The 26,784-nt window shown below is 39.2% G+C and overlaps 1 protein-coding gene across 6 annotated transcripts in view; it reads right to left on the bottom strand.

Moving 5' to 3' along the window:
• The window catches only part of CARMIL1 (capping protein regulator and myosin 1 linker 1), a 200,952-nt gene that overhangs the window by 83,655 nt on the left and 90,513 nt on the right, over positions 1–26,784 (bottom strand). For all 6 annotated transcript variants that reach the window (XM_087758183.1, XM_087758147.1, XM_087758164.1 and 3 more), the window contains exons 6-15: positions 25,304–25,401; positions 24,875–24,945; positions 24,676–24,749; positions 19,447–19,522; positions 16,777–16,865; positions 12,020–12,114; positions 8,209–8,295; positions 4,384–4,487; positions 695–772; positions 503–579 (exon numbers count right to left, since the gene is read on the bottom strand). In XM_087758183.1, the coding sequence (XP_087614309.1) occupies positions 503–579; positions 695–772; positions 4,384–4,487; positions 8,209–8,295; positions 12,020–12,114; positions 16,777–16,865; positions 19,447–19,522; positions 24,676–24,749; positions 24,875–24,945; positions 25,304–25,401 (849 nt within the window). The remainder of the gene's footprint in view (positions 1–502; positions 580–694; positions 773–4,383; positions 4,488–8,208; positions 8,296–12,019; positions 12,115–16,776; positions 16,866–19,446; positions 19,523–24,675; positions 24,750–24,874; positions 24,946–25,303; positions 25,402–26,784) is intronic.

Raw genomic sequence — 26,784 nt, 5'->3', positions numbered from 1 at the left:
AGAAAAGGGAAGCTAACGTTAATATTTGCTACAATGCAAGTAGTCTACAAAGTCAACATTCAGTCTCAAAGACTTTCAGAGGGACTTCCTCCCAGAAAAAGACAAAAAAAGGGAAAAAAACGCATTTGTAACCATCATCAAATCATGAAAAGTACGAACTTTAAAAACCAAATTTAAAGAGGAGTCAAGTCGGTCAGACTTCAAAGCCTGATGTTATGCCTCTTAGAGACAAAAGATATATACACAGACTTTGTGCTGCATCACTATCACAAAAAACGTATTAGACAAGGTAGCTTATTTTACAGCCATCTAGCAAAGAGTGGAAAGGGAAAGAAAGTATTTTGCTTGGAATAAATAATACCTATTTCACAGAGAACTAAGACTTCTAAGACTTCATAAGAACGTCTTAGATTTCTTCTTCAAAAGAAAGGTGCAACATGAGAGCAAGAAATTATAAAACAAAATATTGCAGGAGTTGAGAGTAATTACATTTAAACTGTACCTGTGAGAAAAGAGAGTCCTAGAGAGGCTAAGGACAGCTAGATGCTGAAGACATCCACGAAGGAGCGCTCCACACACCTGGTTTAAAACAAAGATGATTGATTTTACTTTATATTAACCCAGAAAAGTACCTAGGAATAGAAGGTGGGGAATGTTTCGCTGGTATTTGAATCTCCACAAAAAACATCTTTACCATATCTAGCGCACACTCCGTGTTGGATAGATCCAGATGAACAAGGGCATTTGGCTGGGCCAAAAAATTGTACAGGCTCTGTAATTAATGGAGAGAAAAAAAAAAATTATCCATGTTAATTTTGATACTATGACACCTATGACTGGATCGCTACTTCTCATCACATTTTAGGCTTTTATTATAAAGTTGCACTACAAGAGTTGTGTCTGAAACATCTTTTTACCTAATCAATACAACCTGTTTTACTTTTGAAGGCTATAATTTTTTAAAACAGCAGGGGAAAAACCGGTGCTCAGACTACATCTACCAAACATTACTCTTTGCAATTCATTTTCACAGCAAATGATAATTAATTTAGTTAGAAATTGGGAACATTGGGAACGAAAATCCAGGATGATCCAAACATAGACCCACCATCAGTGAAGAAGGAGTTAGTATGTGAATTATTACAGGAGCTTGACCCCTACAAATCGATGGGCCTTGACGCCATCCACCTGAGGGTGTTGAGAGAGCTGGCTGATGTCATTGGGGGGCCACTCTCTGTAATCTTTGAGAAGTCGTGGAGATCGGGGGATGTCCCAGAGGACTGGAGGAAGGCAAATGTCACCCCTGTCTACAAGAAGGGCTGAAGGGAGGATCCAGGTAATTACAGGCCCATCAGTCTTACTTCAATACCCGGGAAAGTTATGAAATGGATCCTCCTGGGGGCTATCACGAGTCAAATGAAGCACGTGATTGGGAAAAGCCAACACGGCTTCACCAAGGGCAGATCATGCCTGACAAATCTGGTGGCTTTCTGCAATAAAGTGACCTGCTCGGTTGACATGGGGCGAGCGGTCGACATTGTCTACTTGGACTTCTCCAAGGCTTTCAATACGGTTCCCCACGGCCTCCTCCTGGAGAAACTGATGCATTATGGTCCGGAAAAGTGGTCTGTGCAGAGGGTGAGGAATTGGCTGACGGGCCGCACCCAAAGGGTGGTGGTAAATAGCTCTTTTTCAAACTGGCAACCCGTCACAAGTCGGGTCCCCCAGAGATCGATACTGGGCCCAACGCTATTCAATATCTTCATAAATGATCTGGATAATGGGATCAAATGTAGCCTGATGAAGTTTGCAGATGACACCAAATTGAGGGGGGAAGCAGACACTCTGGAAGGGAGAGCCACCCTGCAGGAAGATCTGGATAGGCTGGAAGAGTGGGCTAACATGAACCTTATGAAGTTTAACAAAGACAAGTGTAAGGTCTTGCACCTGGGAAAGCATAATCCAGGAGTGCAGCTCAGACTGTAATCCACCTGGCTAGAGGGCAGCTCTGTGGAAAGGGACCTGGGGGTCCTGGTGGACAGGAAGCTCAGCATGAGTGAACAGTGTGCTGCTGTGGCCAAGAAGGCCAATAGGATGCTGGGTTGCATCAAAATGGGCATCACCAGCAGAGATAAAGTCGTCATTATCCCACTCTACTCAGCGCTTGTCAGGCCACACCTGGAATACGGTGTACAGTTCTGGTCCCCGTTATACAAAAAAGGTGTGGACAGGCTGGAGGGGGTCCAGAGAAGGACCACCAAGATGGCCAAGGGTCTGGGAAGCCTGCCATACGAGGATAGGCTGAGAGAGCTGGGTTTGTTCAGCTTTGAGAAAAGAAGGCTTAGAGGTGATCTCATCATTATGTACCAGTACTTAAAGGGGAGCTACAAAGAAGATAGAGACTCCCTTTTTACAAGGAGTCACATGGTGAGGACAAGGGGTAACGGGTACAAGTTACTCCCAGGGAGGTTCCGATTGGACACGAGAGGTAAATTTTTCACCATGAGAACAGTCAATCACTGGAATAATCTCCCCAGGGAAGTGGTCGACTCCGCTACGTTGAATGCGTTTAAGACTCAGCTGGACATGGTGCTGGGCCATCTCATCTAGATTGTGCTAGAAAGGTTGGACCAGATGATCCTTGAGGTCCCTTCCAACCTGGTATTCTATGATTCTATGAAATACCTTGGAATGTCACTCAGGTTGCTCAGACCGTCTCAGAATGTCACTCAGAACGTCTAATTGGTTTGTAAGTTCAAGCAAGCCCCTTTAAACATGAGGAAAGCAACTAATTTGCATCTGAAGCCCATGGTTATTTCTCAATATCAGCAGTGCATTAAAGGTTTAAGGGAGAAAACAGGACAAGTAATGACTTTAATATTGATGGCTTCAGTAATGCATAGGATATGCATGCAAATGTTAGCGTATACAAAACTTCTTACTATACACTGTTTTATTTTGGGCTTTTTTTAGTCTCAGAGAACAACACAGAAAGATAAAAGTATGACCTAATTCACAGAAACGTGGAACGCTCAACTCCACATGAAATCCAGCCACACAGAGCATGTTCAACATTTCTAAAATAGATTCACGTTTCTAAAAATTAGGTCATTTAGCCCCTATACCTACACTGCAAGAAAGGTCCCTGCTTTAAAAATCCCTGGGGTTTAATTTAAATACTAAATAACAGGATTTCCTTACTCTTGTGGGAAAACTGTTCCACAGATTAAGAGATCTCAGTATTAATAATCTTTTTCTTTGAACCATCTCTCTCTCTCTGACAGGCCAAGAAAAGCCCCACTTCTTGTATTTATGTCCCTTAAAATATTGTCGGTAGACATAAGGTTTAAGCATTGCCTACCGAAGTTGTACATTTTATTTTACTTTTTGTTTTTACATTATTTGCTATGTTATTTTTTCTTTAAGAGTAATTCACTGTGTGTCTTTCTTTACATTTAACTGTTTGCTACCTTTTAAATCCTCTTGTCCTACTGAAACTTTCCCCTCTTATATCTGAAAAGACTAGTTCTTTGAACGTGATGATGAATCTGAAACTAGTAAGATTTGTGAAAAAGCAATACAGTCATGTCTGACTGCACTTTAAATTATATGTTTGGGTGACTCTAGTGTTGCATATTTTAGATGCTCAATACTTAAAGCATTCAAAACCTGATGCTTACATGCACACAACTTTTGATGTGAGAGAAAAACATGGATGTAACAGTCAAAAAGTGAATACATACAAATTGAGAACTAAGTGGATGTTGTTATGGAGCAAATAGAACTGCACCTCTATGGCAACTGATAAACTGAACAAAGGAATTTAAAAAATAGTTACATTCTTCAAAAAATCATGAGCTTCAACAGCATGTGTCAAGGAGGTGCACAGATTTATTTATACAAACAAAAATATTGAAAAATGGAAAGTAATTAAGTCTTTCCAAGTCAAAAGAAATCAATTGTTTCCAACCTTCCAATGAAAAATTTGTAATACACTTATCACTAAAAAGATGATGAGGGTTTTTTTAATTGTGTTTTGGTCACTTTTAAACTGAACTCAGGGAGCATGGTAAGTACACTGAAACAAGTGGCATACATGCAGTTTTCTCATTTATCAGTAGAAGCCAAGGAGTAAAAGCATGAACTAAAATTATGTGGATTTGCTTAGTTGGGTGGGGTAATTTAATTCTCTGACTACATAATGAAGAGTAGAGATCAAAATGTTATCTCCTACCCCTACTGAAATAAGAGATCAAAATGTTATCTCCTACCTCTACTGAAATAAGAGCAAAAGAAGGATCGAAACAACATGGCTTTGCCTTTCTCTTAACATTAAATTAAAATATCCATTCATTAACTCACAAATGAGAAGAAAGTGCTTACTGAAAGATCATCACCGCGGAGCGCGTTCCCTGAGAGGTCAAGATAGACGAGCGTGTTCACAATCAGTGAGTTGGCACTCAGTGACTGGGAAAGGCTATTCACGCCTGCCAAAAATTTAAAAAAAAAAAAAAAAGTTAGTACTCATCTCAGTCAATTTGAGACAAAACTAGCCCAGACCCTGCAAGTGCACAATTTCAGTGAACACAGACACACATAAATGTTTAATGACCTCCTGTTATCACCACTGTACTGCAGCAGGAAGGCAGATTGCCAGGCAGATACAAGATTCTTCCCTGCCACAGCATGCCCAGTTTTGCCTGGACCATGCTCCATCAGCTGCCCCGATGGAGCCACAGTGTGTTATACATCTTGGATCCAGGGAAGAAGTCATTCTGCAAAGTCTGCAATGGCTTTAGCAGTGCAATCCCACTTTGAAACAGATTTTTAAAACAGAGTTTACTCCATAATGTTAAGTCAGTGTCTTCTTGCAAACAATAATATTTAGATAAAAAGTGTACATGGAAGCAGATGAAACTATCTGTGGAAGCCCAAGTATATTAACAATTATAATTGCCAGAACTTCAAAATCAACTGACGAGACCTAAAAATTAAAAATATTTCAATTACATATTTGCCTGTAATTTCAGAAAAATAGTTAATTAAAATATGAAGAGATGCATAAAGACTCTCAATGCTTGATGAGAACAAATACATGTTTTTCAAATTAAAATTAAAAAGCTCTCATTGGGAACAAACCAGTCAGAGTTTTCTTCCTCTAAAATTCTTCAGCTTTTCCAAATACAAATTAGGACGTGGCTACTTCCAGCAAATCTAACTTTCATCTGAGGGTTCTGTAGCTTATCACCAAGTTTTTAATTTATTGTAGATGGCCATTGCTGTCTTTCAAGCAGTAACATGCATGTGTTTCTTACATGCATGTATTTTGTAAGTGCCTGGCCAAAGCTATAAAGTATGCATGTGTTTTGATCTACTACACAATTTTGAGCAATTTCTCAAAGCTACTGGTCAGCGAAAATGGACTGGTATTCAATGGATGGAACATGTCCATTCTTCAATTAAAAACTACTATGAAATGGATTTATCAGTAAGGATGTGGAGGAAGCAGCTAGCGAGCCACTGAAGACCATAATATGCCACTTCAGTGCTTCAGTTTTCCAAGTTTCCAAATGTTAAGAAAGTCTCCCATGTTAGCAGTATGGCTCTTGGTTTCAGGAGGCTTTTGACACTGAAAAGAATCGAAGCACAGTGACATCTCTGCCAAGTCTCAAAACTTTTCCGTTCAGTGTAATTTTTCTTTTACCTTAATGTTGCATTGTTGAATCCACACCCTATCTATAAGGTGAACTGCAAACAAATACTTTTTGAAACTTTGAAAGATCTAAAGCTCTATTTAACCACTAGAGCTTATTGCTCTGGATTCACTTTAGTGAGTCTTCTCAACAGCATTTATAAGCAACAAGAAGTAGAAGAATAGAATGTAATGTACTTTCAACAATTCAGCATTTACTATATCAAGAACCAATTCTGGGAATTCAGCAGTGTCGGAGTCTGGGAGAGAAGATGACCTATCAAACAATCCATAATGTCGCTGCTTGTTTCATGTTTAAAAAGGGCCAAATGCTCAAAATCAGCCACATCACTTAAGGCAAACCATGTGAATGAGGGATTTTTTAATTAGCCTTTGGCTTGGACTCAGAAAAGCAAGCCCTATCTTTGAATGAGTATACTAGAATTTTCCATTTAACCGGAATCTTCAAATCAATAAATATTGTTTGAACTTCACCTACCTCATGCTATACTCTAACAGTAATCTCACTTTCATTTGCAGACAATCTTTCATGCTCTTTTACCACTCTCAGGAGGCTCAGAGTGTTAATAGCTCTCAGGAACTTTGAGATACAATATTTGAAGAAAGATCAGCTGGGAGGTTACCACCTGAACTTCACTTCTCAATCTTAGAAACTTATCTCAAATAGAAAGCACTTTTTAAATAGGGTCAAAACCAGTGAGGGATTGTACAGAATTCCTGAAACTGAAAAGCACAAAATAAAAAAAAAAAAATTGAAAGAAAAAGAAAGGCTTGGAAAAAAAAAAAAAAAGCCATTCCCCTTGGAGTCTACTGAATCCAAGATCCAAGGTCTGCTTTAGACTTTCCCCACAGAAAACATCACAATATTCCCCCCTCAATATTACAAGTTCAAAAATAGCCTCCCAAGTTAAAATGAATTTAGTACCGTCTTCTTAAGTTAAAGGAAAACTGGCTAAGACAGACAGCTTTGCAGACAACCGAAGAGGTGAAGCTGAGTTGTTTCTTCAGGTCCAGAGGGTTATAAGAATTCCAATTTTAAGACATTTTATATACTTTCTTAAGGAATTCTGAGGAGCTGCCATGGGACAATATTCATGGTGACATGTAACTCTCTGGAGAATAGATAGTCATTGCAATGCAGCCTGGACTAGGATTCACATGAGGTCAGTATTAGGCGTACCGGAATATATTTTCAGCTTTTGTTTAAAGACTGTCTTAAAAAAATGTGTTAAAAACCTGAATTCTTTTTATAACCTCAGAATTCATTTTTACTGACAAGAGTTTTGTGGATGAACTTCATCAAGCTGGCATTTACTCTTTATGAAGACAGAAGCATAGCTAGAGTGTTCTCTTGACTCAACGATCACAAGTACTTGCCGAAATCCTTCATATCCCATGAAGAAAAGCACAGGATGAATGAACATACCAGAACTGCATGAATTTCTGTCAAATTCCCGAACATCTCATCTCAAGAGTACACGTAAGGTTAGTCAAGATTCTTAATCAATTGCTCGTCACCAAAAATGGAGTTAGCAGTGGAAAAAAACAACCCCAGAGCTTAATAAAGTCTTTTTAATGAAAGTCATGATTGAATAAATTCAATTTAGGGTTTACTATTTACTTCAGCCTAACAAGAGCTACAGAACACTCATAAAAAAACAAAAAAAAACCCCTTCTTCCCATCCATATCCCCCCAGGTCAACCCTTAAAGCTTAGGAGAACACAGAATGTGCGCTTCACAGAGGAGTCCTTTTAATAAAGGATAAAAAAGCATGGCTCCTGTCTGTTACCAACTAGCATCCTTCATAGACCATAACTCATTCGTCTTTTCCAGTTCATCAACATCTGCGAAAAAGCTGCAATAATGTCATTGCATTTCTTCTATTTTTAACACTCATGTTCTATACAGGAGACCCTGAGTTTGTGCAGTCTGGTTAAGAGGTCAACGCATCTATTATTTCTAAAACAGCAATGCAAAAAACCTGAAAGCTTCTGACTTGTGTTTCAGTACTGTTATTGCTTTTAAAATATATATACATTTCAATTACGATATCAAATTGGAAATTTGGGAATTATAAAACAAAGAAGTCTTTACTCAGAGCAAACCACTTAACAGCCATTGTCACAACACTTGATTTCATAAAATAATTGTGTGCAAAACATTTGGAAAATTCCCTGCACTTTTTTGCTTCAGACATCTTTTTGAAGCATATACAAAACATATGTATGCCAATTCTAAATTCAATCTTTACAATACAGGTTCAAGCCCAAAGCTTACAGAAGCAAGTAAGAGATTTTCAAAGCGCTGAAGGGGACACAGAACCCAGCCAATCGTTCAGCACCCCAGGACTGCAAAAAAGCAGCTGTGCTGTTGAGAATACACATGGAAATTATTCACAGAATTAATTACTTTATAATCTGGTAACAAAAGGTATTATTAGGATGGAAGCCTGAAACTTTTAGAACAGAAGAAGAGGCATACTTATAAAACATACCTTTAGGTGACAAGGAGGTTTTAGATAAATTTAAATGTTTCAGTCCCTTTGGAAGTTTGGCGAACTGGATGCTCAAAGATGACACACCTGTCGGGGGAGCAAAGAGACAATGGATGTTTTCGAGTCAACTGTGTGATCTCAATTTTTCCCAGCAATCACACCAGGGGCAAACTGCACTGGTGGAACTACAGGAGGAACTGCACTCGCTGTGGGGGTGGAGCCCAAAATGACCCTGTCTTTTTATGACCGTAGATCTTTGAAATGACTGATGTAGTCAAGATCCCTTCTTTGCTAACCGCTGAACAGATAGAGAACTTGGCTGTTAACAATCAGTAAGCCACCTTAATTAGTTCAAACTATTTAATGCACACGTACTTTTGAGGAATCAAAGGGAAGATATTACACATGTCAAACAGTCAGCACTTGGGAAATCTGGAAGCTCTGTGGTTCAGCCAAAAAAAAACCCCAAAAAACCCAAAACAAACAAACAAACAAAAACCCCCAAACATTAAAAAAAAAAGAACCACAAAATAAAACCCAACAATGGTACTTCATGTGAAACTTCAAACTATTTTCATTTTCTTTTTAAAGGAAGGGTCATCAAGGCAAGAGAGATACCCATGTTAGCTAACACTGCCCTCTTTTTCTGAGGTAAACCCTAAGAGCCTGAAACCTCCACAAAGTCATAATGGCCACTTAATTCCCTTACAGTAGCCTGCAGGTTACCAGCCAGGACACAGGTTTGGAAATGCTACAACTGCTTGCGATCCCAAACAGTAAAAACCTATTAAGATGCTGACACAGGCTGGACTACCTCAGCACAAATCCAACAAACAAACAAAAAAAAAAAAGCACTTTTCATTAAAACCCTTTCTCAGTGTATCCAAGTTCCACACTCCATATATTTAATCCCCCCATTTAAGCAAAAGATTGAAATTTGATTAAGAGGGCACATCCTAAATAACAATGGAACCAATCCATGAAATATTTATTAGAGAAATAAATCAACACAGAAACTCCAGGCTTAACCTGCGGTGTGAAATATAGTTTTCTACCACGACTCACTTGGAGAGAAAAGGGCAAAGAGAAAGGGGGTAAAGCCTTTTACTTGTTTCAAAACGCAGTAAATGAAAAAGCTGATACCCTTCTCCACATAATGCAGACATGAAACAGTCCACTAGTAGGTCACATACATATGTTTACTCTAGCCAAGCTGAACAATTTTAACATCTTACCAGCACTGGGGGTTAAGGATCCACCCAGTTATAAGATACAGGGATCAGGTGCAGAAAATAAAAAGCGCTTCTGGTCACTCAGGTCCTTGAATGCTATTTAAGCCACCCATTTTTGCTAACCTCGTAACAGAGATGAGAACTCTAATGGCAGCAGTAGAGTTAACTGCATCCAGGCACACAGTTTTGGATCTGAGTATGTCTAGGCTTCAGTATGTTTGTTTTGCATTATTTTTAACAAAATATGAGATTAAATTCTTACCCTAGTAGAGCCAAAAGCAAAATTCCCATCGCTTTAGCATGGCTAGATTTTAAAGCCAAGGCTGATAATAAACTTCCCAGGTGTTAGTCTCACAAATAATTGACAGTACCATAAAGGGAAGCCAATCACAAATTAAGACTGGTCTCAGAGTAAATCACTTCAGATAAACACTGCTTTGTATTTGAACTGAAGCCAGGTCCTATGCCTTAGTTAAATGAAACACACTACCTATGTTATTGGAATACAGATAGTTGCATTAATGTAATAATATAACGTCTTTACTTATTGGTACTCGGTAATATATAATAGCTTAGGGTGGTTTTTTTGTTCAAACAAGGAACAACAATATATTCTTCCCCATAATTCACACAACTCTGTTTTCTCTTATAATTGCAAAATAATCTGGTTGAACTTGCAGTTCCTGCAGGTGATTTTTCAAGAGATATTTTCCGAAATCCATATGCTTACATGGATCTCCACCATTACGCCAGCTTTTACTTGTGAAATGCTTGCTGCCCCTTCGGTTTAATAAAGTCAAATCTGCCTTGCACTTGGTGAATATCAGATCACAGGACAGGTAAATCTTTCTTAAACTGAAAGCAGCAATATTCGCACATTGCAATTATAGTTAATTTCTCTTTAAGTACTCATATAACTTATCTAATTCTCTAATTAAAAGGTCAGATCTTAATTGCATGTGATAGGAGAGACTGAGATAATGAAAAAACCCTACTAATTTCTCCAAGGTGTATTTCTGCATTTCATTTGTTTCTTGTCTATGGATACTGCAGAATGGTTTGAATCTATAAGTTTGTTGCAAAGAAAGCACTCACACTGATATGTTTTCAAAAAAAAAAAAATTATACCCTGCACTGTAGAATATCTACCAAATGCTTTGGTTATTTGTTTTGCTTTCAAGATAAAAATTAATTCCTTTTAAAAAAAAACTTTATGTAACAGAATCTAAATACACTTCTTGAACAACAGAAGCAACAATGTGACAGTCTTTTTTCCAACTTACTACAGAAATTTTTGTACAATGCAGTTAGGCCTACGGCACATTGTAATAATAATGTTCTTCAGCAAAACATTGGCTTTCACGTGATATGGATTCTTAAGGAGGCCAAGCAGTAATCAGCAGGCAAGAGGTAATCAGAAGAGTTAAAGCAATTCATGTGAACAATTTTAAATAAAAAACTACTCTGAACAGGTTACAACCAAAAATATTTTCATATTTGTTTCTAGTCAAAAGGAAGAGAGATACAAAAGTGGAAGGGAAAAAACCCCTTCCCATCTTTTTTTCCTCACTGAAACAGTGGGAAAGGAAAGACACCTACAAAACTCTGTGTTAACAACATTCTGAGTCAGTCAGGTTGTAATCAAAATGAACAGTTTTTCCATTTTGAATCATGACAGCAAAGAGACTGGAAAACTTCCCCAAAACAAACCAAATAAAACAAGAAAAGGTTCACTGTATAAAATTCTTATTTTTCTTCTGGCCCAACAGAAGCACAAGATAGTCTGATCCGAGAACACTGTGTGCCTGGAATGCATTAAGTGAAGCAAATGGAAATCTCACATGGGCAGCGCTGAAGGGTCAACTCCAGACTGAAAGAATGTAACCTTATTTTAAAAATAAATGCCTCTTGGGTGAAAAGAGAGTAGACAAAGAAGGGGAATGACTTGACTTGATATGTACTGAAATCATGCCTAGCGGTGCCTAGTCTGAGAAAAGCTGAGCTCTTCAGCTTGATTTTCCATCTTGTGGAGTCAACAGCACTTTGCTCCATAAGGATGCCAGTTATGCTAGCGTTACTGAACTTCGCCAAGTACTGGCAACACGACAGACTAGCACAAAGCTGAAAAAAAGAATAGCGTCAATACTGAATATAACTATGGAATTATGGCTGAAATAAAAACACAAAACCATCAGGAAAATATAATCCAAGCAACAAAGTTGCCTCATGCTTCATCTTTCACCTGATTACATTGCCTTTAAAAATGCACGCCACTTTGTTTCCTCTCTAGTCCTGAACAGTCACTGGGTTCTATCTTCCTTTAAAAGAAACCTCTATGAAAATGTAACGAAATCTAATTAAATCCGTGGTTGGTTGAAGACATTTAAATGTCTTTCAGCAAGCTAATGGATACGTAAAAATCAAAAAAGAATAGCAATTCTCAGTCATTTGTGAACAACAGGTATTTACAATAGCATTACACACAGAACAATATCCTATTATTTGGGCAAAGCTGAACAGAGCAGCAGTAATCCTCCTATTACATTTGTAGAAAGAAAAAACCATAAATGTTACAGTACCTCTATCTTCAAGTGGATTGCTAGCAAGGTTGATCGTATGGAGTCCTGAGTTGGGATTATGGGCTAGGGCACTGGCTAGTTTCTGTGCAAAATCTCTGCAAGAAAAGGAGAGAGGAAGAAAGACTCCTGTTATCGTCTGTATCAACAGCACATTTGGAGGCTTAAAAATGTTGAGGGATTACTAGACAGAAGTGGCCTATCCTACTGCAGAGCAGTAACTGTTTCTTCAGTTTTAAACAATGCTTATCTGGCTAATTTGCTAACTTTCAAAGCAGGTTATTTTATTATTTATTTATTCTGTGGCCTAAGAGACTGAAGGGAACTCAATCAAAGTTCAAACTGCTTTTGATAAAGATCTGAAGATATAAAAAAAGGAGTTACACAGAATAACTTAAAAGTCGAGCACATCTTCCATCTCTTCCATGCCACGCACGGGTGGGATATACACAATGACTCGTGTACCACTACCTCCTTCCCTAGCAAGCCAACCCCCTCATTTGCAGCAGCTATCTACCAACAGTCACTCAAACAGACGGGCTTTGCAGCATATCCAAAAGGTCAACAAACCAGGAGTATTTCTGACCTTGTAAATCAGCAGGAATAATGCTCTCAAAGAACAGCAGCACACTGATCAACTGGTCTTTGCTTGATTCTTTTTACAGTGAGAAGAATCAAAGTACATAACTGGCTGACCACAGTCCTAGCAATGTGTCCCAAGAGACGCAGTGGTCTATCAGTTCTATAATGCTCACACCAGCCTGGCCAGGCAGCACAGATAGCTTTAAACTAACTCTAACCAACTTGGTAGGTAGCTGTAGTAGCATGACCTACCTCTGTTTCAAATCGGCTTGAGAGGCAAGGGAACGCTGCCCCATCTCAGAGCGTTTTGCTGCAGCTGGACTACCACCACCCACAGCACTAAGTTCAAAGCTAGCTTGGGTTTTCCTGCACGACCACACTGTCAGACTCAGGTGGAGACATGTTCCTTGCATTAAGTCACAAGGCTGTTGGCTGCTACCAGCTCTGAGACAAACCCTCTGTCCTTCTACCTACTGGGAAGCTTCCATGTATTAAGGGACTAGCCCTACTGTGTGCTTGTGTTAAACTGAGACTGTAATTTCAATGTTCTTCACCTAAGTTAGACACTGAGGTAGAAATCAAAAATATCCCTTGAGCTTCCTTCACAGAGCTTCTTTCTCTGTCTGCCTTGAAGTGCAATATCTTACCTTCTGTAGGCCAGTGGTGGAGAACTACCAGCTACATTGCTAGAAGAGTGCTAACTAACACTGCCCATTTTTCTCATGACAGATCCTGCCTACAGTAACAGTGATCAGCCTGTGTGCCGAGAATAGCAGAGGAGGTAGCATCCTCTTCCAGCCTCTGGAAAAGAGTGGAGACTGGACAGCAATAGTCTCAATAGCTTTTGGTTATCTGTTGTTGCAAGGTCTACCTGAGTACAGATGTTCCAGGGAAGTTTAGTTTCCCTTTGAAACCCCATGTCCTTAGATGGGCCCCTGGGGGTAGACCAGGACCCAGTGCTGCAAATGCACAATGATGTGCTGCCTTTAGGAAACGTGTATTCTCTTCCTAAGATACAAGCAGCATGTGAATACAAACACTCAACAAAAAAATATTCTGGGCTTGAATCTGTGCCACCTGACAGGCCTCAGGGTATCCTGCTTTGCTACCAGCTGCTGCTGTAGAAGACTACATGTCTCCTGTAGGTCCTCAGTTACATTTGCCAACACTCCGTGGATACCCTCCAGTATTTCAAATGGTACTAGATGCCTGTGCTTAGGCAACTGAATCAAGCACCTTATGTCCAGCCAAGAAAAATGAGGTTTTGAATTAAAAAACCAAAAAAACCTTTCTTCATGGGGAGTTTCCTCCTCTTCCTTTATTGCTAACAGATTCTTGTCATTACAGTGTTCTGCCTACACCTCCAGGCTTGTTTACAAACTCTGCTCCAGCTTTTGCCACCAATATAGGGAGTATTACCAGAACTTTCTGGACAACTGAAGTATGTGTGAACTACTTAGCAAAGGCACAGTAAAGTGATTGCCACCAGAAAGCACTGGATTACTTACGTAGAGCGCATGGGGCTCCAAGGCTTATTTCGGAAAAAACTAATACAACTTCCCCACTCCCTGCACAGCCTCTACCATAAACGGAGGCATCTCCTTTGTCCACTCTTTCTTTCAAGTCCTAAAATTTATTGCTTTTTTGGGCTGCACACTTCAGGCACACAGCATGCAACATAAGTCTGACATTGTCAATAAAGCATCAAACTCGCTCTGTATGCATTGCACAGGCATGGTTGCCTGAACTGAGGACATTCAGGCTTGGGAGGTAAAGCCCAAAAAAGACTCAATTTAGCTACACATAGGGTAGAGTAAGGATATTTCACCAAGGATAAGAATACCACAGATCTGAAAATCTCAGACAAACAAATGAATTTCTCAAGATCTGTCTAGACAACATCCCTGTAACAGAAAAAAGAGGACGTGCGTGGGAGGAACTAACACGGTTAGGTCTAAGGACATTCAAAGCCCATCCAGCAGGGGAAGCTGAGATGCAACGTCACTGAGGGCACCAGCAGCAGGCACCTCTGTTGTTCCCCCTCTGTCGCAGCTGGCCATTCCCTTTGGAACAGGGCTGCAGAGGACGGTACGGAAGGTGGCAGGGACATTCTGCCTGCCAGCTTTCAGAGTACATAAGTACAACAAATAGATCATTTTCACCAGCTCCTGTAAACAGGCCTTTGCAGACTGAGGAATCTATCTTGCGGTTTCATGGAAATTAATATTCTGGTTATCACATATTGCCCCATTCCTCTAAACCACCTCAGGGATGTAACTTTCTTTTCAAGCTCATCTGTTCAGGCCATCCTGAACCATCCTCCTTTCCCTGAAATCTGGATATTACCTACCTTAGTTAGCATCCTAACGCTTACCAAAACATTAGTGCTTGCTTTATGCATTAACGCCATCCAAAATAATCTACACTGCACTCTTTACATTTGTTAAAGGAATGGCAACGGGGATAAAATTTTAAAGAGCATCTAAACTGGCACAAATCTTAACAGACAGGCAGTTTCATCTGACAACCTGTTTTCCCCAACAGCAAGTCCATGCTTCGCTAGTGCTGGGCCCTTACAACTACTACTGCACAACAGTTTGCTGTCTCATCAGCTGGGAGGATGACAAGTGTTTATGGGGCCATGTCCCAAACTAAATCACAGAAATGAGCGGCTGGAGGTAGAAAAGAATGGAATCATCTTAAACTGACTCTGCTGCAGGAGGAAATGCGCTCTTGCATCTGCTCAGGTTATTTCTCAAAGCATTGCTCTTGGTAGCTCTTTCTTAACCCTGGTCCAGCAGTCTGTCACAGCTCATTAAAAATGACTGGTCTATAAGCTATGTGAAGTGAAGATACCCAGTAAAAACAGGATTTCCTCCCAGCAAGCAGATATGATAACTGGTAAAACTGACAAATGCGTCCTTGACAAAAACAGACAGACAATGCTGATCGGAGCAGATATACACCAAGGCATGTAGATGGAGACATGAAAACCGAAGTCACAGGTTGATTATCTGTCAAGTCCTGTTAAAACCAAAACCAGTTAATCCAACTGCGATAACTTAAGGTAGGCAATGCGCAAAGGTAGTCAATATATCTTTTAATATTCATTATTATCATGATTTCATGGCACGTACCACAAGAAAAACGAGATGAAAATCAGGTGCTTATGTTTGAAATGACAGCTATTAAGAGCAATTCATTAGCGATCAGAAAGTTTGGGTGTAATTCCAAACTCCACCTCAAGTTTCCTGTGTCATTTAGGCAATTTTCTTTTAAAGGTATTTCAATGCAAAACTCATTTTAAAAAGGGCAAAAAGACCCAAACAATGGAAGAGGAGGCAATGTAAAGCACACCAAATATTTTCCCTGTGCTTGTTTCCCTTCTTTAGTTTCAATTCAGCGTAGTGTTCCGCTTCTGCCAACTTTCCACTGCTTTTTAAATTAACATAAAAATTCATTAGCGCTAGACTTTATCTTGTCTGCATGGTCTTGGATGCTACTCTAACATTAAAACAAGCTACAAATACTTCCAACCGGGCTAGTTTGTACCTTGAACTTTGCTTCTCTTTCCTATGAAGGGAAAAAAAGCAAATATCTAGTAACTACAACCTACTGTATTTAAAATATATGCAAGGATTAAATTGTATGGCTTACACCTCTATGTACCTTTCCTTCAAGGCTATGGCAAGGCATTAAACTTAATTATCTACTTTCTTGCTTTAAAAAAGTTGCTAATTGCAATCCATAAGATAAAATGAGCTCTCCTTGGAATGAAACTATAATCTGTTATGCGAGACAGAATCATATGCTTTTTTAAACAAAACCTCAAACACTGTTTTTTAAATGACAAAAAGGTGTTCATACTTCTATTGGCAGCCGTATTTGGAGAGGAACAGTATGAGCTGATTTAGGGCTTATACCCTTATCCAATCCATTTTGCTCCACTTAACCCAACTCTCCAGGCAGAATCTGAAAAACCATCAGTTCAAAGGGATTTCTTGGACATAAGGAACCTCTGAAAAACCTGATGACAAGCTCATGACTACAGGCTCCTCAGAACAAGGGAGACATCGAGCACGAGTTTTTTTAATGCTTGTTCTGGCTAACACACATCACACATCCTTTTTGCTGGGAGTAAGCAATAACTAATGCAACATTTCAAAGGAATTACTTACGTTCGAAGTCCGGCATTCTCTAATACCAGTTCTTCCAATCGATTGGACCTACTCACCACTCGCAGTATCTGCTCACAGACATCAGTGGACTGCCAGAGAAAAGACAGAACAGCGTTAAAGAACACAAACGTGGAACAGACAGTTATTGAGTTATAAGCTGTACATCGTAATGGGATCCAGGCCATGATCAGCTTTTTGTCATACATAAATAGTAAGTAAGAATACCAGGATCATCCCAGAGAGAGAGTCAGATGGCAACAGAGGACTTCTGGAAAAGACTTAGGGAAGCGAGAGGCAGACTAAAAGCGAGTCATATATGAAGCAGGCCACCTAATCATAGGGGGCAGAATTTTTATAATGATAGTAAAAACTCCAAACCCTGTGATTCAGAAAAACTGCTCACTTAATTTTCAAAGCAATCTTGTTCATATGCATGCTAATCCTTCAGAAGAAAGTGGCAACTAGTGTGAAGGAGAATAAAGCCTGACCAGGAACGACAACTAAACACAAAGAAAGATGTTACAAGGCAGACAAAAAAAACCAAAACAAAACCAAACCAAAAAAACTCAAGAGCAAAAGCACTCTACCTACAGGCCCTCCAAAGACTGCTAAGGACTAGTGCTTAAGGGTCAGTGTATTTCAGTATGAATTCTCCCAACCTACATAGAAGTAAATCCCATCTCATGATCTTACTGTTGTTGGATTCTAGAATTTGCACGGACATTTCCAAGTACCATGAACAAAACATGGTAACAAAAGTTTTGTTTACTGTGCTCATTCAAAGAGAGAGATAAAACATTAATGATTCAAAAGCCATACAGTGAACTCTGTACCTCATCACCTTTTATTATAATCTTTTATTTCGCTTCTGGATTTGCCTTCCCCGCCCCCCCCTCCCCCCCCCAACACACGCTAACCAACATTCATGTGAACTCCAAAGCTGAATTTCAGTTATGATCATGAAGTGCTGAAACTATTCTGTTATCCGCCTTTAAAAACAATGTGACAGTCATACCTGGCACATCTGTGTCTCTAATGACAGTCTGACATTTTCTAGGATTTTTTAGATTTTAAACTTATTGAATCTCCTAAAAAGAAAAAACCCTGATCCACCACACACATAAAATCTTATTAATCCTTTACACGGCAAAGGTGACAGTTTTTTCTAAAGACTGTCAACTCAGTCATCTTCCCAATTCTATCTTTGCCTTCCATATTTCAATAATTCAGAATATTATCACAATGCTTCTACAGCAGTGTGATTGCAAGTGGAAAGTTTCATGCATGTACTATAAAAACACTATGGGTACCATCTATCAAACACAATGTCAGAGTGGGACTTATGAAGCACAAAGCATTCAATGGCCTCTGGATATGTCTGACCTCATACTGACCCTCAGCAGTGTTCCTATGGCACAGATGTACCGTCCAACAATTTACATTTTCCCGGTGTTTTTGACTGAAAATGGAATTTGTGGAAGATAGTTTTTCACTTTGTTTGTTGTTGTTGGTTTGTTTTCCACAGAAAAGTTGCTAAGAATTCAAAAAAAACTTTCACGTAATAATATCTCAGACAGATAATATGACCAGTTCTTGTTCTAAACAAACTACACCGACCAGTCTTCTAACTAAGCAAACTGTCTCTTTTCATTGAAGCAGAAACTGATTAATTGTACTGTACCTTTTAACAATGGTGATTTTAACAGTGAACTACAACAGTATTAAAAATACCCCCAGTTTCATTCCGTGCATAATTTCGAGTAAGATGTCCCAGCAAGAAAGAAAAGTTTTTTGCCTACTCTTCTGCCAAGAATCACATAAGCTAGTTGCTACTGAATTGTCATGGAAAATGATAGCTTAGGAATGCAATAAAAGCATTTTCAGATCAATAAAACTGCATCAATTTAAACAAGATGAGACTCAACCTTCATTTTTAAGGACAAAAGCTTCTGGATGTAAGTGTGAAAGCAATTTCTCAAACCGCTAACCCCACCTGTGACTATAAACTTTCAAGATTAGAAGAAATAGTATATTTTGATATATTTTAAAAGTCGTGTAATTACTGATTTTTTTGGCCCTTTCTTCACTAGTCCAACTTGTTTAGATTTGCCCCCTTTTTGCTTTTCAGAAAGAAAACGGATGTGGAAGAATATCAATGTCACACATCACTACAAACTTACTACTACACAGGGTTAGCTTCAGACAACTGGGAGAAAAATTCATCAAGTTGCAATGAAAATTAAGAGGAAAAACTGGCTTTATATGTGAGAAAAAAAAAAGAATCCCAATATTTTCTTTCCAACCCCAAAAAGCAACTGAGATTTCTGTCTACTTTAGAGTTAGTTTCCTATTTAGTCACCCAATATTGTTTGAGGGAGCTAGCAATGCCTAACGAAGTACTTTGATGGGCTACTGTTATTGCCCAACAAAGTTTTCAAACTTTATTCATTTGAAATTTTAACAAGACCTGACTCTTGGCAGTATTTCTATGGCATGAATTAACTATCCAACAGTTTTTATTTTCCTGATATGATTAAGGGAAAAAAGAATTTCAATAGATTGCCCAGTTGTACTTGCCTAAAAAAGTTCACCTTGAAAAATGTAATAGCATCCTCTAAAACACAGCACAGCCCGGTAGGAGCAGGTATACTGTTTCAATTTATTACTTACTAATTTCAGATCCTTGGAGGACAGCTTTGTAAACCACTGATTATACTCCAGAGCAGCAACTATAGGTATTAAGTCTCTAGAAAAAGAAAAACACTTTTACACACATTTTATATAACTGTCAGCTTTGATAATTTGAAACAATATCTTAAGTGTTCTTCCATATGTAATTCCCCATGCTTTTGCAATGCTAATTCCCTACCATCCCCATTACAGAAAGCTCTGTATTCTAAAGAACGAGCATCACCAGCAGCTGTGTGTCTTTCTCTTATTTTAATACAAATTTTTGACTGGCCAACTGACATCCATTCTAGCATGAATTTTTAAACCAGGAATTTGTCTGGGCTGCCATTCCTACTTTTAGCATTACTTTTTCTTCAGCCTGTGACATATTTAAGCTTCTTAATCACCTCTAATTATAATTGAGCATGACGCTAAAAAGCTTTTTGGCAGTCTGATGATTTAATATAATTCCATGACTGAATGCTTCTAGAGAACACCTCCTTGTCTCATCTCTATAGTTAAATTCCCCCAGGAAGCAGGAGACCTGCAAAAGGATAATGCGACTTTCAGCACAAACCCTCCTTAATTTTAAAAGGGATTTCACAAATGAAATTCTAAATTATTCCTGTTTTCTTCATTCCAAGCCTCTTAATGTGATCTGCTCTCCCTCTGCTAAGTTTCTCCAAGAACAGACGTTGATAAATGTCATGTCTGTACACTACCCCCCAGCAGAACCATCCATCAAGAACTAGCATACTATTTAGCAGCGCGGCACTTGGATCATTTTGACACACCATATTAAATACACATATACACTTACACTTGGACTTTACTTAGAAACCCCTTGTCTTTATAGAAGAGCTGTAACATACATGAACTTATCTGACCAGCAAAATACTGCCATCTGAGCCTCTGTTTTTGCAGGGAGAAATTTAAAAGTATTGCTCTTTAAAGCTAGTCCCACCACCCCCCCAGCTTTTCATTCAAGACATATGCAGGTAGGCACAGACCTGCACTGAACAAGCAGCACCCTTCCCACATCTTCTTTTCTTTCTTCCTCTCCTTCACTTTTCCTCCACAAACATTTAGACACTTTAGGGTAGTTGTTAAACACATATGAAAGCCAGAAGACAAGGCAACATCATATGGACAAGCCTTCACCAGGCTATATTGGGAACTGCAGTTGCTAGATTTGGAAGCACAAGCCCATCACTACGGTAACGGTAAGAAGGTGTGGCATTTTGCAGCAAAAGACTGTAGCCCACCAACTGTGAAGCTCATGCAAAGAGACTGTTTTCACACTCCTGGAGAGGAACTAAGTCTGTGGTGCCCTTCAAGGATTAAGCCTGTTTTCCATCTTGTTCGCAGCACACATCAAGTCTCGTGGTGAATTCATTTCCACTGGCACAGGAGAGTCTGATCAGCTTCATGAAGTGTACAGATTTATTTCTGTCCACCATGTTGTTTTTGTTCCTACACACAGACACTTTATCTCCATTTAAAGCAATAGCTGACTAGTGAAATATTAGAGGGGGTAAAACACCAACCCAGAGGTATTTTCCCCTTAGGCTGGGCAGGCAGGAATCTTGCTGTGGAATAAGGAACGTCCGCATAGAGGTTTGTTCCTCCTTTGCCTTCCCCTGGTGTGATGGGTAAGAAGGTAACAAATTAGCAGCTTTGATGTCCCTCTTGCCAGTGCCTTTGCCTTGGAAGTGGAATGAACATAAGAGTCATTTTTCAGGTGCAATTTTGGTTAATCAACGCAGTGGTAACCAGCCAGCCACAGCTGGTGGTGAATGCTGCAGGGCAAACGCTGGACAGGCTGACAGTACCACCACCACACTGGTGGAGCAGAGCTGTTCACGCTGTGGACCACCACCCCCAAAAGAGGCAGAAGGCTCCACCAGCAGATGTATTTCAGCCATCAGCAGCAGCACCAGTTCCTCCAAAGGGACAGAGGGACAACGATCGGGGATCACCGGCTGCAAGCATTTACACTACCAGGGAGCTGGTAAGCCGGCTTAGAGGGCTGGCAAGAGCTCAGCACCTTCTGGGCAGGAGAGTGGCTGCAGGCAGAACTTGCCTGAGGCCATCCCTTTCTCCCCATTCCTCCCCAGGCCTCGGAGGGCAACTGAAGGACAGGGGGTGCTCAGAGTTAGTGGGAAAATCATCACACTTTCAAGACGTTGAAAGAAACATTCCTGCAGCAGGACAGGAATATTTTAAAACAAATCAACCCAGCTGATTTGCAAATTCTCGTCTTTAAATAGTTTAGTCTTCCGCAGTATTCAAGGCCTGTTTGTTCAAACCCTGGACAAGCACAGATACCGGCACGCTTCAATAACACCAACTGCTAACCAGCCCCCACACACACCCCCCCTTCCTCCCCACCTGCCTGAGACAGTGCAACCTCTGCCCGTTCTGCAGCAGCCTTACTGTCTAGAAACTTCACTTTACTAGATTCTATCATCTCATTTTAAGGGGAAACTGTACAGTTTAGTCTTTTTCTCACTTTGTTCAAATTTTTGAAGGTGCTTCTGACCAATAAGGGTCCTTTAGGAATTTACCTCTACTCCTTCTCTTGCTTTGGGCTTGCCTAACCTCATTGCACTTGTTACTGAGTTTTCCTTTTCAAAATTATATACTGCTTTATTCACTTTATTTGATTAAATTCTAGATGTGGTACTAACAACGATCTGAATTCTTTTGCAATATGCTATGAAAGAACATTAATGACCATTTCCAAAAGCAGGGCCTTCTCATAACTTTCCCTCATTGACTTATATTAAGTTGCTTATATTTATTCTACCATCCAGAATAAAGTAAGATTTACAAAATGTAAATCTGTGCCATCTTAAAATGTAAACAGATTCTGTTCTTCTGGAATGCAGAAAATCTCTCCAAGCTGCCACAACATTCAAGCTTCATTAATGCCTTCACGTTTTTTCAACATCTCTGTCCCCTAGTGTATTTAAGATGGTAAGAAACCTAAACAGCGCAAATAAAAAAATCTAACCAATCACACTTTTCTGACAATTTTTCGGATGTCCAAATATGCTAAAACATATGCTACACAGATGAAAATTATGCTACTGAGTTAAATAAGCCCTGTTCACTTCGCGTCTTTTTTTGTTGTTGTTGAACCATTATATGGTTCACAGCACAACATAACTTCAGGTAAAACCTCAGAAATCATGTTCCCATGTGGCAAGCCATGCTATGCACTCTAAGTGTCAGACACTCTGCGAACTTAAATTCATCTATAATTCATGCCATCTTATGTTGACGTCTAACAGAAAAGCTTTACTAGGAAAAACACAAATTGTTTATTTTTGCAATGCATAGGCCCTGTATCTAGAGAACTGGTGTACCCATCCTACCTTGCTTCAGAGCTACTCCACAACATGAAGTATATAGTTTCAGCAATCCCAAAAATTAGGTGGACAAGACATACAACAGTCTCCCAAAATCCAAAGCTTGATGGCATACTGTTAATTCATAGCATTCTCACTGTGCTAATGCATCACAAAACACTTGCATACGTTCTTGAACTGACTGGGATCTCAGATCCTAATCTGTATTTTTAATGAACAACATAAGGTTTTGGCTTCCTAAAAAATTTAGTTTTCTTGAAATTTCAATCCAAAACCTTTATCCCAGTTCAGTCCTCAACATGTAGAAACTCCCATCACAAGATGGATTCCATGGCATGTAAATGGCTCCAAAATCGTTTTGAATCTTTGGACTTAGACAATCATGAGACATTTAATACAGACTTTTATTACCGACACAAATATATTTCCTCAGTGATGTCAATTTTGTAAGGTATACTTCAATGAAAAGCTTCTGTGAAGCAACAAACCCATTATTCTGTTTTCCAAAAGCCAACTCATTTGAACCAGCTGAGATATTCTGAATACTTAAAACACTTCTTCTATCTACTCTTTCCTAATAAGTAATATTTTTCACTCTGAATAAATCATTCAAACATTTAATTACTATTGAAGCTGGGTATCTGTAAGTCACTTTCTCAAGAATGCCCGATGGTCTTCTCAGCACTTCCATCTTGCAATAAGTTTAAAGCATTCTTATGCTCTTGTCCCGCATTTGCTTGTGCTGAATACTATTCCTTTCCTTGTTTTCTCTCAGCAAGGCTTAACCAACCAAGCAGTCTTTGGCTACATTCATCATGCACTAGTTGCAGCCCTGTAGTCTTTCTTGTTCGAGTTACTTCTGAATTAGCCAACACAGGTACAGCTTAGTAACTTTGCTATGGGATTCAGTGCAGACTGTGAAAACCCATCACAGAAGCTGAGTAAGTATTTCAGTGGGCTTTTTGCGAGTTTACATACTAGATAGCTCAAAGCTGCAAAGAATGCTGTGGCAAAATACTCTTATTTACCTACCTCCAAGTTCAGCCTTCCTGTTATAATATTTTAACATTGTACCTCTGACAGATTCTTAATTCTTCCACCGGGCTTTCCCAAAGAAATAAATGCTTTCTCTTTCTTATTTACAGTTTCTTAAATTTCTCATTTTCCTTGTATAATGATAGATTTTAGTTAAGACTTCCTCCCATTTCCTCCTACTTAAATATCTTCAGATTCAACTTTCTTAGAATCCAATTTTCTCAGCCAGCTAAATTCAGTAAACCAAATACAACACTTAGCTAAGTTGCAGCATGTCACAGTAAAATTACCCTCAATTAGTTCCTTTCTGGAAGTACACATTTTTGATAGCATCTATTGTAAGTGAAGAAACTACTGGCTGGGATTCAGTTAAACAACTTAAACTTTCTACTGACTTGCTGACAAAAATAATTTCCTTTACATCATGAGAAAAAGATTCTGCATAAGTAAAGACTGCATAATTTCCTTTTCTGCTTTGCCCACCAGATGTAGTTGCATGTTTTCTCTGCTGAATTTGAGCTCTTATATCCGCCATCACAGGAAAAGTATCTATCTGCTAACTTTTTGGAGTGCTTCCAATACCAAAATATATTTATCTTCTCGGGCTCCTCAGTGAAACGTGCTCTCCATGGGGCTTTCATGCAAAAACAGCAGCTTTGTGCTGAAAACTAAAAATGCTACAGATGGTCATTTCAGAGGTCTACACATTCAAGTAACAGCTATGGGACCATCCCACTTTAGCAAGGCCAGGCGAACCCTACTGCGAGGGGGAACAAGGGAAATCTGCAAAATATTAGCATGATTGCTTCGTATTGTTTACCTGTGGTCAAGGTGGCTGAAGTCTTGCAAATTCAACTCTCTGGTATCTTGTGTCAGATAAATCGTATCAACATCCTGTTAAAAATACATAGCCAAATACATCTTTACAGAACTGTTGGGTTTTTTCCAAGTATTATGATTTACTTGCTCTTTCATCATTTGTACAGTTAGCTGAAAAGAGCTCCAGAACATGTACTTACCCACTGTACTTCTTCTCTATAGGGAAATCCAAGCCAATCACAAACACAGGCATACATCTGCGAAAAGCCTCCTAAAAACAACCCAAGAGAGTAATTAACATAATAGTAAAACAACCAGAAAAGCCAAACATCTAAAAGGATACTTTAATACTTATGCTTAAAGATCCAGTCTTTCAAAACTCACTCTCTTTCTCTCTCAGAAGGCTGTTCATTGTGCTGCTGAAAGAAACTGAGACTATCCTATCTTTGCCCGGCAGGTTGCAAGAAAGCTTAAAATAGTGCCTTCACCTACCAATCAGAAGTCTGCTCCATACTAATTACACCTTAAAACTAATTACACCTTTACAAGCTTCTGCCAGAAATAGAATTAAACTTCCTGACACTGCAATTCCAGCCTTTTTATATTTGGTCCTTCAAATTCATTCTCACCACAAGGTCCAAGTTCTGCCACTGTCTGACTGTCCCACAGGGCCTGGAGATTAGTCAGTCTTTCTGAAGGCTCCATAGTTACTTTTTTCAGAATCCTCCTAGATGCAAAAAGAGGGGGAAAAAAAAAATCATTCATGACTTTGAAAGTATTTTTAAATTCATAAATCTTTAATTCAAGTACGATTTTAAATGAGTATACAGGAAGAATTACCGTTTTTAATACAACTCACTTCTCTCCCTAAAAGTCACACACATCATGATGCCACCCAGCAGGAGTAACACATTTGTCTCTTCTTTCTTTCTAGTGATTAATTCTGTGACTACTGGAGCAACTGAGCCCTTTTCTATGACAGGATCACTCAAGCTAAGGAGACTTGTGGCCCTCGACTAACACAAGGATGCCCAAAATAGGGGAGAGAACACTGGATACCCTGAAACCGCTGCTGTTTATACAGTGCTTTTATGCAGTAAAAGCACTACGGTGCAAAGAGCCACAGAGCATCCTGAGCAGCTACATGTGGCCTCTAGGCTGCACTCTACATACCCAGCTCCAATCTTTGTAATTTGGTAGTGTTCTTCCTCCCCTAAACAAAAACACTAACCCTTCCTACCTTTTAAGAAATGAAACTATCTGTTTTTCTGAATGACAGGACTGCCTCATAAACTGCAGAATTCCATAAAACAGAGGGAAAGAATTAATAAAAGATATTAATGGGAGAAACCTCTTTTTCCCTATTTGCCTGTTTTGGTCTTATATGATCTGCATAACTCCAATGCCTTCATTTTGGAAAGTAATGCCATCTGAGAGGAAAGCAAGAAATTTGATTTCTTTGCCGGGAACCAAGCTTTCCATACAGCTACATCAAATGCTCCAGCAATGTTCTCAAGAAAGCCTAGAGAAAACATGTATAGGTCTCAAGGCTTTCACAGACACCCAAACACACATAGCCTTGCAGCCCTCTTCATTCTGCTCTTTTTGCCTACATTTCTCACATCGTTACTGAGGTTTTATGGCAAACCTGCTCACAAATATTCACTTCTATGTGTGCTGTTTGAAGGAAGAGCTTGATCTCCATTAGGCAGTTAGAATACTGCCACAGAGGTAAACTGGAAGTAAAAAAAAAGAAACTGCCAGCCAGAGTTTATGAACTTGATTTCCTACTCCACCTCCAGGAAAGGTGAATAATGAAGACATGCGCGCAAAATAAAACATGTAAATTTAGCCTGGCCGTTCACGTCTAATATCTGTTAGAAAAGCTCACTTAGAAAGATCAGTGTCCTGGAAAATTCTTTTGCACAGTCCACTTTAATATTGCTGAAAACCAGGAGCTGAAGAGAGTAATAGTAGAGCTGCATGATCTGGTAGAGAGTGATGAAGATGAGGCAAGGACAGAGAGAAGAAATAAAATAAAATGAAGAAAAACTACTGAGAATTGCTGCAAGATGATAAAATTCAGAGGCACAGATACAAGAAAAAAAAA

This window comes from Nipponia nippon, unplaced genomic scaffold, assembly GCF_047370975.1.
Source record: "Nipponia nippon isolate SJK-2023a ecotype South Korea unplaced genomic scaffold, ASM4737097v1 scaffold_1, whole genome shotgun sequence".
NCBI lineage: Eukaryota > Metazoa > Chordata > Aves > Pelecaniformes > Threskiornithidae > Nipponia > Nipponia nippon.
Note: the sequence above shows the minus strand (reverse complement) of the source record. Positions and strands in the feature narration are given on the sequence as shown.